This window comes from Sceloporus undulatus, chromosome 2 (genome assembly GCF_019175285.1).
Source record: "Sceloporus undulatus isolate JIND9_A2432 ecotype Alabama chromosome 2, SceUnd_v1.1, whole genome shotgun sequence".
Taxonomy (NCBI): Eukaryota; Metazoa; Chordata; class Lepidosauria; order Squamata; family Phrynosomatidae; genus Sceloporus; species Sceloporus undulatus.
This window is the reverse complement of record NC_056523.1, coordinates 19,398,285-19,414,861: the sequence shown is the minus strand read 5'-3', so window position 1 is coordinate 19,414,861 and position 16,577 is coordinate 19,398,285. Positions and strand designations below refer to the sequence as shown.

Genomic DNA, 16,577 nt, shown 5'->3' with positions numbered 1-16,577 from the left:
ATACGATGGAGCCATGACAGTTAAAATAGTGTCAGACTCCCTTAATTTTGCAGCCTGGCACTACCCCATGTGAAATTATGATTTGGCTTTGGATCTTTCAGATGACACATTTTATTTTTATTTAGATCCAAAACACAATGCAGAAATAATCCTGTTTGAGACCACTTTAACTGCCCTGGCTCAGTGCTAGGGAATCCTGGAAATTTTAGTTTATTGTGGCATAAAAGCTCTCTGATAGAGAAAGCGAAATGTCTCACAAAACTACAGTTCCCAGATTATTTCTGCAGTGTGTTGTGGGCCTTAGACTATTTAACAGATTGCTGTTGTTGTTACCATTACCATTACCATTATTAATTAACACCCTATATTTTCCCCATTTTAGGACCCAAGGTAGCTTTGAACAATTAAAAACAAACATAGATAAAATAATCACAACACAAAAGAAATTAAATTTTGAAATGAATAAAAACAACATAAAAGACAAACTGTGAAAAGCAACAAATTTTAAAAGGCCAGCATGTTATAAGAGCCTCTTTAATCTTAAAAAATCAATTCTTAAAGCCTGTAGGAACAAGAAGGTCTTCATCTACATGTAGAAAGAAAGTCCTTCTAACCTTCTAACTTAAGTATCAGTCTAACCTCTCTGGGAAGGGACTTCCAGAGCCTACATTAAACGGTTATAGATGGTTCCATTTTCAAGCAACCTCCTTCCTTGTACCTCACCTGAGACTTTCTGATAACTGGCGGCTTAGGGGAGAAAGTAATAAATAATGAACTTAAGTACCTGTGGTAGTAATCGACCATGGAGTTGTTAATGATGCTGTAATATCAGAATCAGACACAGCATTTTTGCTTATGGTGGAAGGGCTCCTTGTGGCATGAGCTGATATGTCCTGTAACAGTATGGTTGCTGCCATGATGCTGCTTGTCTTGCTCTCTAAAGAAATAGTTTCTGATGCTGTTGTAGAATCAGATTTGAAGGTTGTTGGCTGCACTTGAGTTGTAGGAGCAGTACTCAAGGAGGTGGTTGACCTGACAATATGGGTTGCACTTTCATGTGAATTTGTTTCTGGCATAATTGAGGATTGAGACATGTCTCTTTTTGGGTCCCATAGCGTTGCAGGAAAAGGGCTCAGTGCTGTTGTTGGTTCCATGATGCTTGTGATTTTGGGAGATATTGTGTCCAACTTTGTAGTGGATTCTGACTGAGGCATAGTTGATTTCTCCTGTGTTTTTTGTGCTGAGGTAATGTCTGGCTGTGCAGTGGAACCTGATTGGAATGTGGTTGATTCTGCCTGTGTTTTAGCAGAACCACCTAGTATGGTTGTTGTTATGATCCTGCCTGTCTTGCTGTCTGGAGAAGTTATTTCTAGCATTCTTGTGGAATCAGATTTAAATGTTGTAGATTTTCCTTGTGTTCTAGGAGTACTGTTCAAGGATGTTGCTGATATCACATTACCTGTTGTACTTTCCTGAGAAGTTGGTTCTGGCACAGTTATGGATTCAGACTTATCTGTTATTGTGTCACCTAATGCTGCAGGAGAAGTGTCCCTTGTTGGCTCCATGGTACTTGTGTTTTTGAGAGAAATAGTGTCTGACTTTGTAGTCGATTCTGATTGAGGCATAGTTGCTTTCTCCTGTGTTTTGACAAAATTATCTGGCGTGGTTGTTGGCATGAAGTTGCTTATCGTGCTGTCTGCAGATGTTTCTGGTCTTGTAGAATCAGATATGAATGTTGATTGCTCTAGGGTTGTGAGGGTGCTACTCAAGAAGGTGGTCAATATAACATTATCTGTTGTACTTTCTTGCAAAGTGGTCTCTGACAAAGTTGTGGATTTGTTTGTTGTTTTGTCTCCTAGTGTTGCATGTTGACTACTCAATGATGTTGTTGGTTCCATGGTACTTGTGATTTCAATATAGGTAATATCTGGCTTTGTAGTGGATTCTGATTGGTACATTGTTGATTCCTCCTGTGTTGTACCAGAACTGCCAGGCATGGTTGTTGGTATGATGTTATTTGTCCTGCTGTCGGTAGAAGTAATTTCTGATTTTGCTGTGGACTCAGATTTGAATATTATTGCTTGTTCTTGTGTTGTAGGAGCAGTACTAAAGGAGGTTGCTGAAATCACAGTATTTATTGTACTTTCTAGGGAAGTACTTTCTGGCAGAAATGTGGATTCAGACATGTCTGTTGTTGTATCCCCTAGTGTTGTAGGAGCTGTGATCAAGATAGTTATTGGTTCCGTGATACTTGTACTTTCCAAAGAGGTAGTATCTGCCTTTGTAGTGGATTCAGGTTGAAACATGGGTGATTCCTCTTGTACTGAAGCAGAACTCACTGTTATTAATGTTGGTATCATGCTCCCTGTTGAACTAAATTCTGGTGTTCTTGTAGAATCAGATTTGAATACTGTTGATTGCTGTTGTATTGTAGGAATGCTACTCAAGAAGGTTGTTGATATTACATTATCTGTTCTACTATCTTGGGAAATTGTTTTTGACACAGTTGTGGACTGAGATTTGTCTGCTATTGTGCTCCGCAGTATTGCAGGAAGAGTGCTCTGGGCTGTTGTTGGTTCCATAGCACTTGTGCTTTCCAGAGAGGAAAACCTTGGCTTTGTAGTGGATTCAAACTGGAAAATGGTTGATTCCTCTTGTAGAGTAGCTGAGCTACCTGTTACAGTTGTTGGTCTCATATTTGTCCTGTTTCCTGGAGAAGTAATTTCTATTGCTGTTGTGGAATCAGATTGGAATGTTGATGTCTGCTTTTGTGTAGTAGAAGCAGTTCGGAAGGAAGTTGTTGATATCATAATATCTGTTGTACTGTCTAGAGAAGTTGTTTCTGGTATAGCTGTGGACTGTAATGTGTTTGTTGTTGTGTCTCCCAGCATATCAGATGTCATTCTCAAGGGTGATGTTGGTTCCATGGTACTTGTGATTTCCTGAGAAGTAATTTCTGGTTTTATATTGGATTCTGATTGTGATGTAGAAGAACTACTTGCCATGGCTGTTGATATAAGGTTGCTTGTCCTGCTCTCTAGAGAAGATGTTTCTGATGTTGGTGAAGAATTAGATATGAAGGTAGTAGATAACTCTTGTGCTGTAGGAGCACTCATCCAGGAGGCTGTCAACATCGCTGTATCTGTCCCATTTTCTAGAGAAGTTGTTTCCGACACAGTTGTGGTCTGAGACTTTTCTGCTATTGGGTACCCTTGTGTTTCAGAAGGAGTGCCCAGTGCTATTGTTGGTTCCATGGTATTTGTAATTTCCAGAGTGGTAATTTCTGCCTTTGTAGTGGGTTCTGACCTGAATGTGATTGCGTCCTGATGTGTGGCAGTAGAGTTTGTTGTTGTGGTTGTTGGTATGATGTTGCTTGTCCTGAGTTGTACAGAAGTAAGTTCAGATGTTGTTGCCAAATCATATTTGACTGTTGTGGAATACTCTTGTGTTGATGCAGCACTGCTCAAGGAGGTTGTTGATATTTCAGTATCTCTTGTACTTTCCTGAGAATTTTTTTCCATTATAGTAGAGGACTGAGACCTGACTGTTGTTGTGTCTCCAAGTGTTGCAGGTGAAGTGATCAAGACTGTTGTTGTTTCCATGGTACTTGCTATGATTTCATGAGTGGTAGTGTCTGGCTTTATAGTAGAATCAGAGTGAAATGCAGTAAATTCGTCCTGTGTGGCAGCAGAACTGACTGTTATGGATGTTGGTATGTTGCTACTTGTATGGTTGTCTTGAGAAGTTATTTCTGGAATTATTGTGGGCACAGATTGGAAAGTTGCTAATTGTGCTTGTGTTGTAGGAGTACTGTTAAAGGTGGCTATTGATATTGCAGTGTCTGTTGTATTTTCTAGAGAAGTTGTTTCTGACATAGGTGGGGATTGAGACTTGTCTGCTGTTATGTGCTCTAGTGTTGCAGGAGTAGTGATCAAGGTTGGTATTGGTACCTTAGTACTTGTTGTGATTTCCTGAGAGGTAATCACAGGGGTAAGAGTGGATTCAGTGTGGAAAATGGTTGGTTCTATGTGTACGGCAGCAGAACTCAGTTTTATGGTTGCTGGTATGCTGTTGCTTGTCCAGCTTCCTGAAAATCTTTCTGGTTTTAGTGTGGAATCAGATTGGAATGTTCTTGATTGTGATTCTGTTTTAGGTTGACTACTCAAGTAGTTTGTTGATATCACAGTATCTGTTGTATTTTCTTGAGAAGTAGTTTCTGGTACAGTTGTGGAATATGACTTGTCAGTTCTTGTAACTTTTAGTGTGGAAGACGGGATTAAAGCTCTTTCTGGTTCCACAGTACTGGTTATGATTTCCAGAGAGGTAATCTTTGGCTGTATGGTGGAATCAGACGCAAACTTATTTGATTCCTCTTGTGTTGTAGCAGAACCACCTGGCATGGTTGTTGGCAAGATGTTGCTAGTCATGCTGCCTGCAGTTGTTATTTCTGGTGTTGTTCTAAAATCAGATTTGAATGTTGATTGCTCTTGTGTTGTAGGGGTGCTATTCATGAAGTTTTTCGACAACACATTATCTATTTTATTTTCTTCGAAAATTGCTTCTAACACAGTTGTGGATTTATAGTTGTCTGTTGTTGTGTCCCCTAGTGTCACAGGATGAGTGTTCAATGTTGTTGTTTGTTTGGTGGTTCTTATGATTTCAGGAGAGGTAATATTGGATTTTGTAGTTGATTCTGTTTGTAACATGGTTGATTCCTCCTGTGTTGTAGCAGAACTACCTGCCTTGGTTGTTGACATGATGTTGCTTGTCCTGATTTCTGGAGAAGTAATTTCTGATATTGTTGTGGAATTGGATTTGAATGTTGTCGATTGCTCTTGCATTGTAGAAGCATTACTCCAGGAGGTTGTTGATATTGCAGTATCTGTTGTACTTTTTAGAAAAGTTGTTTCCAGCACAGTTGTAGACGGAGACTTTTCTGTTGTTGTGTGACCTTGTGATTCAGAAGTAGTGCTCAGTGCTGTTGTTGGTTCTGTAGTACTTGTGTTTTCCAGAGTGGTAATCTCTGCATTTTTAGTGTTTTCTGACCTGTACGTAATTGACCCCTGGTATGTCACAATAGAATTTGCTGTTTTGGTTGTTAGCATGATGTTGCTTGTCCTGTTTTTTGCAGAAGTAAGTTCAGATGTTGTTGTGTTCTCTAGTGTTGTAGGAAGAGTGATCAGTACTGTTGTTGGTTTTATGGTACTTGTTTTTATTTCAAGGGAGGTAATGTCTGGCTTTGTAGTGGATTCTGATTGAAACATAGTTGATTCCTCTTGTGCTGCAGTAGAACTACTTGATATGGTTGTTGGTGTGATATTGCTTGTCCTGTTGTCTAGATAAGAAGTTTCTGGTGTTGTTGAGGAATCAGATTTGACGGATGTTGATTGCTCTATTGTTGTAAGAGCAATACTGAAGGAGTTTGTCGATATCACAGTATCAGTTGTATTTTCTAGAGAAGCTGTTTCTGACACAGTTGTGCCTTGAGACTTGTCTGTTGTTCTGTCCTCTGGTCTTGTAGGGTGGGTCCTCAGAGTTGTTTCCATGGTACTTGTGATGTCGGATGATGTAATCTCAGGCTTTGTAGTGGAATGTGGTTGGGATATGTTCGATTCCTCTTGTGTTGCATGAGAACAACCTCTTAAAGCTGTTGGTGTCATGCTGCTTGTCTTGATGTCTGGAAAATATGTTTCTGGTGTTGTGGAATCATATTTGAATTTTGTTGATTGCTCTTGGTTTGTAAGAGCACTGATCAAGGAGATTGTTGAAAATACAGTATCTGTTTTACTTTCTTGTGAAGTTGTTTCTGGCACAGTTATGTAATGAGACTTGTCTGTTGTTTTGTCATGTAGTGTTTCAGGAGTAGTGATCATGTCTGTTGTTGATTCCATGGTACTAGTGAGTTTAAGAGAGATAGTGTCTGACTTTGTATTGGATTCTGACTGACGCATAGTTGATTCCTCCTGTGTTTTAGCAGAACTGCCTGTCATAGTTGTTGGTATGATATTTCTTGTCATGTTACTTGGAAAGGTTATTTGTTGTGCAGCTGCAGAATCAGATTTCAACGTTGATTGCTCTTGTATTGTAAGAGTACTACTCAAGAAGGTTGTCGATATCACATTATCTATTGTATTTTCTTGGGAAGTTGTTTTTGACACAGTTGTGGATCGGGACTTGTCTGATGTGCTGTCCCCCAGTGTTTCAGAAGGAGTGCTCAGTGCTGTTGTTGGTTCCATGGCACTTGTGCTTCCCAGAGAGATCATCTCTGGCTTTGTAGTGTATACAGATTGGAATATGGTTGATTCCTCATGTATAAGAGAAGAGCTACGTGTTATATTTGCTATTGTTATGTTGGTTGTCCTGCTCTCTGGAGAAGTAATTTCTGATGCTGTCGTGGACTTAGACTGGAATGTTGTTGATTGTTTTTGTGTTGAAGAGGCAGTATTGGAGGAAGGCTTTGATATTACAATAGCTGCTGTATTTTCTTGAAAGGTTGTTTCTGGTACACCTGTGGATTGAGATATGTTTGTTGTTGTGTCCTCTAGAGTATCAGATGTGGGTATCAAGGCTGTAGTTGAACCCATGGTACTTGTGATTTCCTGAAAGGAAATTTCTGGGTTTGTCGTGGATTCTGATTGTATTGTAGAACTACCTACCATGGTTGCTGACATGACATTGCTTGTCCTGATATCTGAGGAAAAAATTCCTGAAGTTGTTGTGGAATAAGATTTCAAGGTTGCAGATTGCTCTTGTGTTGTAGGAGCACTACTCCAGGAGACAGTTGACATTTCAGTATCTATTGTAGTTTCTAGAGAAGTTGTTTCTGGCACAGGTCTGAACTTCGACTTTTCTGCTGTTGTGTGCCCTAACGTTTCAGAAGGCGTGCTTAGTGCTGATGTTGATTCCATTGTACTTGTGCTTTCCAGAGTGGTAATCTCTGCCTTTGTAGTGGTTTTTGACCCAAATGTGACTGACTCCTGGTGTGTGGCAGCAACGTTTGCTGTTGCATTTGTTGGTATGATGTTGCTTGTCCTCATTTTTACAGAAGTAACTTCAGATGTTGTTTTCGAATCAGATTTGAATGTTGTAGAATACTCTTGTGTTGATGGAGCACTTCTCAAGGAGGTTGCTGGTATTGCAGTATCTCTTGTAGTTTCTTGAGAATTTGCTTCCATTACAGTTGATGATTGAGACTCAACTGCTGTTTTGTCCCCTAGGGTTGCAGGAGAAGCGACTGTTGTGGGTTCCACAGTCCTTGTGATTTCATGAGTGGTAGTGTCTGTCTTTATGGTAGATTCAGAGTGAAATGCAGTTGATTCCTTCTGTATAGAATCAGAACTCACTGTTATGGTTGTTGGTATGGTGCTGCTTGCATGGCTGTCTGGAGAAGATATTTCTGGCATTACTGTGGACTCAGATTTGAAAGTTGTTGATTGTGCTTGTGTTGTAGGAATACCGCTGAAGGTGGCCATTGATATTGTAGTATCTGTTGTACTTTCTAGAAAAGTTGTTTCTGACACAGATGAGGATTGAGACTTGTCTGTTGTTGTGTATCCTCGTGTTCCAGGAGAAGTTATCAAGATTGGTGTTGGATCCATAGTACTTGTGATTTTCTGAGAGGTAAATTTAGGGGTAAAAGTGGATTCAGTATAAACCATGGTTGCTTCTGTGTGTCTGGCAGCAGAACTCATTTTTATGGTTGTTGGTATGCTGTTGCTTGACCAGTTCCCTGAAGATGTTTCTGGTTTTGGTGTGGAATCAGATTTGAATGTTCTTGGTTGTGATTCTGTTTTAGGTTGACTGCTCAAGTAGGTTGTTGATATCACAGTATCTGTTGTATTTTCTTGAGAAGTAGTTTCTGGTACAATTGTGGAATGTGACTTGTCTGTTATTGTGTCTTCTGGTGTTGTGGAAGAAGGGATCAGAGCTCTTATTGGATCTATAGTACTTGTTGTGATGTCCAGATAGGTAATCTTTGACTGCAGAGTGGATTCAGAGTGAAACGTATTTGATCCCTTCTGTACTGTAGCAGAGCTACTTGTCTTGGTTATGGGTGTGATGCTTGTTGTCCAGTTTTCTGGAGAGACTATTTCTGAAATTGTGGATTCCATTTTCAATGTGATTGAATCTTCTTGTGTTGCAAGAACACTACTCAGGGATGTTGTTGATTTTGCATAATCTGTTGTATCTTCCTGAGAAGTTAGTTCTGGCACAGTTGTGGATTGTGACTTATCTATTGCTGTGTCACCTAGTGGTGCAGAAGTGACGAAGTCTGTTGTTGTTTCCATGGTACTTGTGATTTCCAGAGGGACAGAATCTGACTTTGCAGTGGATTCTGAATGAGGCATCATGGATTTCTCCTGTGTTTTAGCAGAACTACTTGACATGATTGCTGTCATGACGTTGCTTGTCATGCTATCTGGAGAAGTTATTTCTGGTGTTGTTGTAGATTCAGATTTCAATATTGATTGCTCTTTTGTTATAAGAATGCTAGTCAAGAAGATTGTTGATATCACATTATCTGTTATATTTTCCTGGGAAGTTATTTCTGACACAGTTGTGGAGTGAGACTTGTCTTTTGTTCTATCCTCTAGTGTTTCAGGATGAGTGCTCAGTGTTGTTGTTGGTTGCATACTGCTTGTGATTTTGAGAGAGATAATGTTAGGCACTGTAGTTGATTCTGACTGGTGTATAGTTGATTGCTTCTGTGTCACAGCAAAACTTTCTGACATGGTTGTTGGTGCACCACTGCTTGTTCTGCTGTCTGGAGAATTTATTTCTGATATACTTGTGGAATCAGATTTGAATGTTGTTGATTGCTCTTGTGTTGTAGGAGTACTACCCAAGGAAGTTGTAGATTTTGCAGTAACTGATATAGTTTCTAGAGATATTGGAATATATGTTGTACTTTCTAGAGAAGTTGTTTCTGACACAGTTGTGTAGTGAGATTTGTCTACTGTTGTGTCACTTAGTGTTTCAGGAGGAGTGCTCAGTGCTGTTGTTGGTTCCATGGTACTTGTCCTTGTGAGAGAGGTATTCTCTGACTTTGTAGTGGATTGTGATTGGGATGAAGTTGCTTCCTCCTGTGTTGTAGCAGAACTACCTGGCATGGTTGTTGGTATGATGTTGCTTGTCCTGATGTCTGGAGAAATTGCTCCTGATGTTGTCATGGAATCATATTTGAATGTTGTCGATTGCTCTTGTGTTGCAGAAGCACTACTCAAGGATGGAGTTGTAGTTTCTAGGGAAGTTTTTTCTTGCATAATTGTGGATTCAGATGCCTCTGTTGTTGTGTTCTCTTGTGTTGTAGGAAGAGTGTTCAACATTGTTAGTTTTATGGCACTTGTTTTGATTTCAAGGGAGGTGATGTCTGGCTTTGTAATGGATTCTGACTGGGACACTGTTGATTTCTCTTGTGTTGTAGTAGAATTACTTGGTATGGTTGTTGCTATGACATTGCTTGCCCTGCTGTCTAGAGAAGATGTTTCTGGTGTTGTTGAGGAATCAGATTTGAATCTTGTTGATTGCTCTTGGGTTGTAGGAACACCACTCAAGGAGGTTGTCAGTGTTGCAGTATCTGTTTTACTTTCTTGTGAAGTTGTTTCTGGCACAGTTGTGGATTGAGACTTCTCTGTTGTTGTGTCCCCTAGTGTTTTAGAAGCAGTGCTTTTTGCTGTTGTTTGTTCAGTGGTTCTTGTAATGTTGAGAGATATAATTTCAGGCTTTGTAGTGGATTGTGAATGGGATGTAGTTGATTCCTCCTGTGTTGTGCTAGAACTACCTGATATGGTGTTGCTTGTCTGCATGCCTGGAGAGATAGTAACTGTTATTGTTGTGGAATCATTTGGGAATCTTATTGATTGCTCTTTTGTTGTATGAGTACTACTTGATAAGGTTGCTGACATTGCTGTATCTGTTTTACTTTCTTGTGAAGCTGTTTCTGGAACAGGTGTGACTTGAGATGTATGTGCTGGTGTGTCCCCCAGTGTTTTAGGAGAAGTGTTCAATGCTATTGTTGGTTCCATGGTAATTCTGATTTCAAGAGAAGTAATATGTGGTTTTGTATTAGATACTGATTGCAGTGCAGTTGATTCCTCCTGTGTTGTAACAGAACTTGCTGGCTTCATTGTTGACATGTCATTGCTTGCCTTAATGTCAGGAGAAATAATTTCCAGTGTTGTTGTGGAATCAGATCTGAATGTTGCTGATTGTTCTTGTGTTGTAGGAGCACTAATTAAAGAGGTTTTTGATATCACAGTATCTCTTGTTCTTTCTTGTGAAGTAGTTTCTTGCAGATCTGTGGACTGGGACATGTCTTTTGTGTTTCCCTGTGTTCTGGGAGTAGTGCTCAGCGCTGCTCTTCTGCTCTCTGCAGAAATAATTTCTGATATTTTTGTGGAATCAGATTTGAATGTTGATGCTTGCTCCTGTGTTTTTGAACTAGTAATCAAGGAGTATGTTGATATTTCAGTATCTGATGTACTTTCTTGATAAGTAGATTTTGGCACAGATATTGATTGAGACTTGCCTGTTGCTTTGTTGTCTACTATTGTAGAAGCTAATGGTATTGTGGGTTGAGTGGTACTTCTTGTGGTTAGAGTCGATGTTATTTCTGACACTGTTATACAATCAAAGTTAGGTGTGATTGAATCCATCTCTTTTGTACTCATAGGAAATCTGATTGTTGTTAAGGTAGTATTGGTCGATGCTGGTGGTGACATCATTTTCTCAGTTGGTGCTGATTCTATTTGAGGTCTTGTTTCTCCTTCATTTGCAATATCTGTTTTTGCTCTGTTAGTCACAGTTGATGCTCCTTTGAATATAATAAATAATATTTATGAGAAGCATATTATCCTCAGTTCATCATTTTTAGGGTATGTGCCAAAAATAATCTGTGAAAGTTAGATAGGGTATGTGTATGTGTGTGTGTTTGTGTGTGTGTAGAAATCTACCAGCACTACAAGACTTTAGGGCCCCATCATTTGTTATACTGTTACACTGCTACACTATTCACCCATTTTTAAACTTTTCTTTTTGTTTTACCTTTTGTTGTGCAGCAGGCCAATTCTTTTTGCCCTCTTTGTGGCTTCCCCTGTGTTGCTCAATTTTTATTTTCCTTAACATTTGTGATGAGAATAGCACCTAAGGCTCTGCTGCAGAGATGGTCTGGTCTGGGCTCTCCTTTAACTGCTGAAGTAGGAAAGGCTTCTCTCTTTCTTCACCTGCAACCTGCACTACAAAGCAAAATAGTGAACTGTCTGACTCCAGGCTTCTATGAGTCAAATGCTTTGCATTGACATAACAGCTGGACACCTGCAATTGTCCATGATTTTATTTGCATAAACATTACATAGTCTGAGGATGAGGAGGGGAGACCTGTGCCTGAACAGCTGGTCCAGCTATCCTTATCTGTTCCTCTGTGTGGTGGACCGGTCACCCCAATGCTTGGTCCAAAGCCATCTATTCCCAATTATGGGAGAAAGGGGCCAGCCAAGAGGCTGGCCTGCATTGACCAAATAGATAAGCTAGGCCCTAAGGTCCTCGCTGTCCCCTGCCCATGCCTATTTTCCTAAATATTTTAGTGTTCAGGACTTTCTTTACTCACTTTAATTCCTGCAAGTCATGACAAAAGATGTAACACTGAGAATGGTGTGCAATCATAGTTAGTAACGCTTGAGCTTTTATGCCCTAACATTCTCTCACCCATCCCTGTTCATCCATGAGTAATCTCCAGGGAAGGCAAAAATCATGCCACAGTGACAGTGAAAACAAAATCCTTCTTGCCCCGGCAAGGGCAACCAGCAATAGCCCAGGAATACTCAGACTGAAGCAGTGAGTGAGTGGGTGGGTGCTAGGAAGACAGCAGCCAAAAGAGACTAGACCTAGTTGAGCAGATAAGTATATAGCCTGCTCAAATCTCGTGAGAAAAGGCCCTCTTGTGAGACTGCTTAATTTTGCGAAATTTTCTGGTCTTGTGAGGTTACACCTTGTGTGAGATTTCCTCCCCCATATGAACAGGGTGATGGCAAGTTTGCCACAGTGGGCTCTCTTCTCTTGAGGTGTGTTCAGAGGGGGCATTCCTTCCAGCCTATGACTAGATGATAACTGAAGGCCAAGTGAAGCTGCTTAAGGAAAGAACTGGGTGACTAAGTTGGCCAACCCATCTTCTTCTTCATCATCATCATTGGCTATGCAGCCCCAGAAGTGAAGGCTCATTGGCTGAAACTCTTTTGTTTCATTGTGAAGGAATGGTTTTATTGCAAACAGTGTGTATTTTGTAGTCTTGGATGTTAGCACAATCCTTCATTTCTATTCCATGGTTCACCATTGCCAAAATGCCACTGCCTTTCTGACATGTGGATCTCTGGCATGTAGGGCTCCCTGGCTTCCATCTAGACTTTTAACTTAACTATAAAATGACAAAAAATTTACACCCTTTTCATGACAAAGAATAAACTGTGTTGGTGCTTCAAGATGCTTGTTGATACTTCAAGGGGAACTTTGGCTTTCCTGAATAATCTGGCCATTTATCGGGGCAGAATTTACCTGCAATGACACTAGCATTGTTTTTCTTGAAGGAAAAATGGAAAAGGAAAATTTCCTGAGGCAAAACGGCAATTAGCACAACCCAAGTCAAGGTGCATAGTACTCAAAGCTAGCCAAGTTATTTTGGTACTTTAGTCTCAAAGATGCAGTATTTTAGTGCATGGCGGCCCCTATTTAAAACCTGCAGAACCTCCTCCTAAGCCTGGTTTTAAATAATTACAACCAAGTAACAGTATGTTGCCCTTTTATGTCAACAGAAATCTGCTCCTTTAGGCAGCCTCCTCACTTTGCCTAATGGCAGGGACAGACCTGGCTTGGTAAGAAACAGGGCATCTTTTTAGAAATTCCATTTGAGATATAGAACATGCTAAAGTAATACAAAGGGATGTTTAAGTGACAACAAAAACTATTATTATCCATATATGCTCTCTAGCACCTTGTGAGGTAATTAGATTGACAGATCAGGATCAGCAAGGATCATCTGGCACATTTCATGAATGAATGAACATTTGAACATAGGTCTCTTCAGTCTAAACCCAGTCTAAGTCCTAATCACTAAACCTGCATTTACCTCCTAGCTAAAATATCTAACCCAATTTTGGACGTCGGCACTTCTTTTCTGCCAGCCTCCCTCTTTTTTTCTTTTTATTTCTTTTATTTTAAAATGACTGAGCTTGATGAATAGTTATGGAGGACTTAGAAATATGCTGTTGTGAAACTGTAGCAAGTCTTGAGAAAGGTATTGCACAACTGTGGATGTTTGTTCTTCCAGACCGACCTGGTGGCTGCTTTTTAAAAAGATACCATACCAACTTTTAAATCAAGAGAGATTCTGGGATACAAGGACAAGTACTGGGCTCATGGGCCAGCCACTACTTATAAAAGTTTCTGTTTGTAGAAACACTGTACAAGTTATTTTCAAGGCTTTATCAAAGGGGTAGGATTGGTTTGCTTTGCATATGTGATTGCAATAGAACTCCCAGAAGTCTTGACCAGCATAGTTAATGGTTAAGAATGTTGTGTGTTGTGGAAGCCACAAAATTCCTGACCCTGCTTTCAGAATAGATGCATTCTTGGAGCACAATCCACAAGGGAATTCTCCTGTAATAAATGGGACCTCATAAGAACATTCTACAAAATCAGTTGCCAGCATGAAATTCTTGGGATGCAGATGGGAAGACAATGCTTTTTAGATTGCATTAAAATATGGGCCAAAATCGGTACCACAGAATCCCTGGTAACTCAACTAAAAGATGACTTTGTGAATCCTGAAGCACAGTTTTTAACCTAATTCAGCCATATAACTCTTTGTGGTAAGAGTTATATGGCCAACATGGCTATCCCTGGAAGGTTTTCCCAATCCTTACTGCCTGAGATAGCCAAGGGCCAGCTGAAAGGACAATAAGCTAGATGGATCTGTAGTACACTCATCCCCCCAAACCAGGCAGACTGGGGATGTTGGAAATTGCTTAGGTCTACCATCTCTTCAGCCTAACTTTTTACTAACATGGTGTCTGGAGGTTTGAATCTGGCATAACCTGGCTCTGGCTGCTTTGTTGTTGGTTGTTAACTGCCTTCGCATCAATCTTGACCCCTGGTGACCCTGTAGATGAGACATCAGCTGCTTAGAGGGAGCAATAAACTCCCACCAGGACAAGGTACCTAAAGCCAGCAAAGTGATACTGACATAAGACATCAAACATTTCACATTCGTTCCCCCAGTCCATGCCAGTGAAAATACAACAACCAAGAAAAATAACAATTTTCAGCCCATGACACCCCACATCTATAGCCTGAGAGAGCCACCTTTTTCTGCTTAACGTCAGGGCTAGTGTTGAACTAGCTGCTCTTTATAGACCAGAAGTAACATTTACTAAACTAAAAGCAGCAAGCAAAAATTACATATACATTTAGGAACCATATACCGTATCTTATTAAATCAACTCCCCCCCCCCCCCCGCCACAACCACATGGCAGCAGTCCTAATTGCTTAAGTGTTTCCCAGTAATTTCCCTGTGAACCAAATAAACTTCCTTCTTGTTTTCCTTATCTTCCATTGTATTTTCACCAGCAGCTGTTCTATTCTTTTCTGCCCTAACTAAACCATGACTCCATTGGGGACAGAGGTTAATATCATGGTACAGTGATTTCTGGGAGGGGACAATGACAGGAGTCCACTCAGGGTTGCCAAAGCAGTGGTTGTGCAAAGGGACACAAAGATAAATATCCTGACCATCAAGGGAAATGGCATGGTGCAGTTTTAGATTGCGTCTACAGTTCTTACTGCTTTTACTCTGCTTCCTGGTCATAGTTGAGTTGTTTTACTGTTTATACAAATTGTTTCCAGTACCTAGCATACATTCTTGTAACAGTTATTTATTTTTTGGACTACAGTCTCCAGAATCCCCAAATGGCCATGCTGATTGGGAGGTTCTGAGAACTGTAGTCCAAATAAACAAAAGCAATAGTTTTTTGTGGGGTTTTCAGGCTATGTGGTCATGTTCTAGAAGAGTTTCTTCCTGACGTTTCGCCAGCATCTGTGGCTGGCATCTTCTCTGAAGCCACAGATGCTGGTGAAACATCAGGAAGAAACTCTTCTAGAACATGGCCACACAGCCCAAAAAACCCACAAAAAACTATGGATACCAGCCATGAAAGCCTTCGACTTCACAAACAAAAGCAACATTCCCACATTTTGCATAGTGTGTAGTGCAGCATTATGAAGGGTGCTGACACAGAAAAGGTGTTTTCTTTGTACAGATTATTGAGTTCTAACCGTTTTATAGGCCACATTCATCTATTACTAGTACAGCCAAACCATGAATTGTCTCTGTCTTTATTTTATCCATCCATCTTTCTTTCAAAATCAAGACCACAGCCAGAAATGATGAATCCCAGAAGCATGAAATGCAAAATAAAATCCTTACCTAATGCCACCTGATGTACACTCAAAGCTAATATTATCCATAGTGCAACCCTGGGTGCTGCTGGAATTCCATCCATCACGGTTATTGCTGGACATGCGATGGTCTGAGAACACCCATCTTCCTTATATAGCTTCTGAAGAACTTGAAATGTGGCTTATGTGGAACGTAAAGGTGTTGCTTCTAAGTTATAACATCTTCTTTTGAGCCGAAGGTGTGGTGTTCTTCATTCATGTCTTGTACTTTGTGTTCAACGGAGTGTGTACAAGGGGCAGGGCTTGGCAAGGGGATTAATATATCTTTTATCAGTTTAATCACAGTTTTTGTATCTGATTACTTTTAAATGTTTTTTTCTAAAGCGATTAACTAAGGGCGGTTGATTTACTGAACAGCTAGTGAGCTTCAGGTGGAACAAGGGACGAAGAAAGGGCTCTTGCCAGTAGTGCAGATTGTCTGCATATATAGAAAATGAATTAGGGTGATTCGAGAGAAATTATGAGTGGGGAAAGGTTATGTGGGGCAAATACAATATACAGGTTGAGTCTCCTTTATCCAAAGTGTTTTGGATTTGGGAGGGATTTTGGAATACCTGTATTTGCATATATCTACATAATGAGATACTTTAGAGATGGGACCCAAGTCTAAACACAAAATTCATTTATGTTTCATATACACCTTATACACATAGCCTGAAGATAGTCTTATACAATATTTTAAATAGTTTTGTGCATGAAACAATGTTTGTGTGTAATGAACCACTAGAAAGTAAATGTGTCACTATCTCAGCCAACCATGAAAAAGTTTTGGGTTTTGGAGTATTTCAGATTTTGGGATTCCAAATTAGGCAGACTCAACCTGTATGCGAGTACTGATAGAGTAGAAATGTATTAATGGATGAGAGTGGATGACAAGTGTTACACAAAGAACAAAAGCTTCTGTTTGTGTGCATTGGCTTATGTGGTTTGAATTGTGACAAGAGAATAAGTGTATTTCTATGTAAACCAATAACATATTTTACAACATTTATATTTTCTAGGTAGAGCAGTAATAATAATAATAAAGAAGAAGATGATGATGATAAAAAAGAGAATGGATGAATGGTGAGAA

At 40.0% G+C, this 16,577-nt stretch overlaps 1 protein-coding gene across 1 annotated transcript in view; it reads right to left on the bottom strand.

The window, feature by feature from the left end:
* The window catches only part of LOC121920288 (serine-rich adhesin for platelets-like), a 45,795-nt gene extending 30,246 nt beyond the window's left edge, over positions 1 to 15,549 (bottom strand). The window contains exons 1-3 of the mRNA XM_042447418.1: positions 15,474 to 15,549; positions 3,414 to 10,813; positions 785 to 3,323 (exon numbers count right to left, since the gene is read on the bottom strand). Of these exons, the coding sequence (XP_042303352.1) occupies positions 785 to 3,323; positions 3,414 to 10,813; positions 15,474 to 15,549 (10,015 nt within the window). The remainder of the gene's footprint in view (positions 1 to 784; positions 3,324 to 3,413; positions 10,814 to 15,473) is intronic.
* Between the last annotated feature and the right edge of the window lie 1,028 nt (positions 15,550 to 16,577).